Source organism: Suillus subalutaceus (assembly GCF_016647625.1).
Source record: "Suillus subalutaceus strain FC151 chromosome Unknown DFJ58scaffold_692, whole genome shotgun sequence".
NCBI classification, from domain to species: domain Eukaryota; kingdom Fungi; phylum Basidiomycota; class Agaricomycetes; order Boletales; family Suillaceae; genus Suillus; species Suillus subalutaceus.
Genome location: NW_024540941.1, coordinates 1 through 4248, shown reverse-complemented (window position 1 = coordinate 4248; position 4248 = coordinate 1). Strand labels below are relative to the sequence as shown.

The window sequence follows — 4248 nt, the reverse complement described above, 5'->3', positions numbered from 1 at the left end:
ATGGTAAAGATGGGTTGGGATGAGTCGTTCCTGTTTCGTTCAAGAGTTACTTGACATTGCATTAGCGCGGGCCGACTTCGTCCCTTAGTCTTTTGCGCTGCTGTGTGTACGCCAGGAATGCTAAGAGGACATGATGTACTGATTCGTCGTGGGCTTCACAGATTGGGCATCGCGCTGTCGGCGATTTCGGCGCATCCGCCTCCTCATTGCCCTTTATGCCCACGCGTCCGGGCGCCCATCGCATGATGGGCTTTCTTTCGTCATCTTCTGGGATGAGACGTCTGAGATGTCGTGGAAAGCTACATCCCTGAGTGCGGCGGGCGTCTCGCCTGTGCAGATACAAGCAATCGGACTGCGCTGCATGCCAATTCAACTTGGTTAAGCGATCCTTGCGTCAAGAAAACACTTTTGCTAGACGATCTACCACTTGTTGTTCTCACTATTCCTGGTCTTTTATATCAGGACGATCTGCTGTGGCTCACCCAACTACTCTGTGGTTTTTTCGGGCTTATGCAGCTTGGAGAGCTTGTATGACCTGATGAGAAAGTTGTTCGCAATTACTCCAAGCTCACCCTCCGTTCTTCCCCATGTGTGAGGAACGACGATTTGGAGTTCATGTTACGGATGGAAAAGGCCGACAGTCGTTTCGAGGGAAATGGGCTGTTCAGCGGACCACCGCTATTGACGATCCTGTGCTTTTTTTTCAGCGCTTATCTAAAGCTGCGCGATTCCATATTCCCATTGCATCCGTTGCTTTGGCTTCGAAGCAACGGCTCGCCTCCTACATGATCTTGGTTACTCTGCAAATTCAGGGTGTTCTTCCCTCCCTCGGCTTCTGGCTATTCTATGCGTGCCGGAGGTGCTGCATCCCTGGCTGCAGCGGGTGTCTCGCCTGCCCAGATGCAAACAATCGGACGGTGGCGTTCTGAAAACTGGGAAGCCTACGTTCGGAAGAATGTATGGGCGTATATGTGCTGTATATATACTTTTTTAGGCCAAAATAAGCATAAGGAGCATGTGGTGAAGGAGAAATGAACGTGCAAGACAAGGGGGTCGTGAAATCTGAGCACAAGGTAAGATAATGAAAGAAAATGGAGACAATGTATCCGCGTGACTTGGATCGCCGTCTCTTACTATATTTTCCCTGGCGTGTTTCACGTTTTAGCTTCTAATAGCCTATACCTTGGGCACCGAGACAACGGCACAGTTGCAGCCAGTATCACAAGCGCATTGTCCCACACCTCCATCTCCGCCACAGACCAAGTTCAAGTCAGAATCAAAACTGATCTCCGTTGGAATATCAGGTAGGGATCCAGATAGATACAATGGGCGATTACTCTGACGTCCCGCACTACCATTTCGACTTGAACCGCATTCCCGTCACTGTTCAACCTCCCCATCTATGTATGTCCATGAGACGAATCCATACTGTGTTGCAAAGAGCGGTAGGGGTACGGACACTTGCTCATGAGGTGATTGGAAGCCAATGTGAAAAATCAACAGTCCAATGTGTGAGGTTTGCAGTCCGAGATTGGCAGTCCTGAGAGCTGGCGAGAAAATGTGTTCATTGAGTATCTACTACAGGCACAAGTCGAACAAAAGTTCAGTGATGACATGGCTGAGATCAAAGCTATAAAAAACATTAACCATAGGTAGACCTAGAACGTGAATTGTCCGCATGTGAAATACCACCCGCTGGCATCACAGAGTCAAAATCTAGTAACGCGGAGTAATACTCGCGGAGGTCTGATTCTCACAGAGAAATGTGAGAGTAAGTAGCACGGAGATCGCAACTCCCTTGTTGCTAGCATCAGTAACCTTGTGAACAAACTTGCGTAGTCAAAACAGAAGATGAGAGACTGTGCAGTTTTTCTTCATGGCCATCGTATTAATACAAAGACGCAAAAAGGCATCACTGAGAACTTCGGGCAGGAAGACAGAATAATCCAAGGACAGTGCGATGGGTATAAGTTTGAGATTCAAAGTTGGGTCACTTCTTAGCCACCAACCAAGTGACAAAGACACCAACAACGCGCCAAACGGCGTCAAAGCCGACCCCCCTCTCCCCTCATAATTCATTTTCTTCTCATACATAGACTTAAACTAGCTTTACTTTTGAACACTCGTACAAAAACAGAACAAAAAGCCAGATGCCGGTGGACGAACCAGACGATTCTGCCCCCACGAGGATCAGTCTACGCTTTCGGTGTGCGGTGGCTAAATATATGGTTGAGTAGAGAAAGAGTTTGGGTAAAAGCCCGCAGGGTTTTTCGGCCCGGTGTATGAGTCCGAACCTAAAGGTTTCAAGGTGAGCTGTGATGGGCGGGCGGGGACCGATCAGGTCGCCCTGCGTGATGCTTGAAATCTTTAGGGAGCGGAACGCAGTACATCGGACAAAGGTTGTAGATATGAACTATTCGAACTAAACTTTGTCTGCAACCTGAGAGAGGGAGAGGCGGGTGGGTGCAAAGAACGATAGGAATAGATGGAGAAAACAATGAGAAAACGACTACTGATACAGTACACTTGTCTTCCGACGTGGGTCGGAACAAGGTGCGTTGCGCCAACTTACTATTCTCACGCGTAGACTAAATTCTGCGCTATCCTCGTGCCTCGGCTTGCTCAGAATAACACCCAAGAAACAAAGAAAATTTGCTGCTTAGACTGAACAATAGATCAACCCCAGAACTAATAAACAACCCAGCAACGCCGTCGAAAGTAACAGATGCAGCAACCGTAAGAGCCGAACTCGTCAGCAAAGGAATATTAATACCGGCAGCAGCAGCAACCATTAACGACTTGACTATCGCACTCTTCGAATTCACACTCAAAACACCCCAGGAGTAACGCAACTACAGAGAGACATGCTAAGAGCCATTGCAATCCTCCTCGGACAGGCTGACCATGAACAGAAAGCGAAGAAGATAGCGGAAACCACCTCTTTCCACATGGTGGGAGCCATCGAACGACTTGAAAAAGCAGCCGACGATCACGAAGGGAAGATAACAGCACTTGATAGCTTCGTTATAGAGGTGCGTGATTCAATTGACGGTGCCATGGCGAGGCTGGAGAAAGCCATTGAGAACACATGCGCCTCGGCGAGCTAAAACACCCTACCCACGGAACGCACAGCACATAGCGAAGAACAGGGAAGGTCATACGCTAATGTCGCACAAGCGAGACAACCCAAACCTGACTCCAGCATCCTGGCACGAAGCGAAGCCCAGGCAAGACAGATTCTAGTAGGCCGCAAATCAATGAGCGAAATTTCAGGTCTAAAGGACCTAACGGAAGCGGAACTTGTCCGCAAAGCAAAGCAAGCCCTAGAGGGGATGAAAGAAGGAGGGCTAGACGTCCCACAAGACGCATCCTTCACATGCGCCAGAAAGCTCCGTCATGGAGGCGTTATCTTTGAAACTGACAGCATTGAAACAAAAGCCTGGCTATCTTGTCAGAGCGCCAGCCAAGCCTTTAGCGAACATTTCGGAAGCGAAACAATGATCAAAGACAGAACCTTATAGCAGAGTACGTCCCGACCACATTCAATCCGGACTCAGCCACCTCGCTCGCAGAAACGGAGAAGAAATGCAGCAAACTCCGGCCTGGCTCAATCGTCAAAGCAAGATAGATCAAACCTCCTGCACGCCGCAACCCAATCAGAGAACGGCCTTCTGTACCCTCTCATGTAAGGACCGGGAAAGCGCCATACGCCTAGGCCTCACCATCGAAGGACGCAAGGTCACCACCCGCAAACTCCTCCCCGAACCAACGCGATGCCTGAAATGCCAGCAACTCACCAGCGACCACATGGCAGGAACATACCGTCAAACAGTAGACACTTGCGGCACATGCGGAATGGACCACCGCACCTCGGAATGCAACTTCGGCACAGCTGACCCTTAGCACCACTACTGCGTCAACTGTATCATGCAAGGCCATGCAGCCTGGAGCCGAGAATGTCCTATGTTCAAAGAACGTAGCAACAAGATGCACGGGAAATCGGACGAAGCTCGCTATAAGTATTTCCCAACAGAGAACGACCCAGACTCATGTGAAATCTCCGGCGAAGGCAACCCCAACTCCAACCCCCCCCCCCCCCAGCATTCAACCGCTGGTCCCAGAACGCCACGCATGAAGCAGAATATGGTAGAGCAAGAACCCAACCCCATAACCAGGACTGGACGAGGGTAGAGCGCAACAAGGGCAGACCAAGACAACATCAGCAGACACGGGCACGCGACCAAGGAT

The 4248-nt window shown here is 49.9% G+C and overlaps 1 protein-coding gene across 1 annotated transcript; it reads left to right on the top strand.

Annotated features, from left to right (window-relative positions):
- Positions 1-2864: 2864 nt before the first annotated feature.
- DFJ58DRAFT_850202 (uncharacterized protein) lies at positions 2865-3521 on the top strand (the record flags this gene model as incomplete). The annotated part of the gene is made up of 2 exons (XM_041393747.1): positions 2865-3032; positions 3150-3521. The coding sequence occupies 2 exons, from the start codon at positions 2865-2867 to the stop codon at positions 3519-3521; spliced, it is 540 nt and encodes a 179-aa protein (XP_041234727.1).
- Positions 3522-4248: the final 727 nt, after the last annotated feature.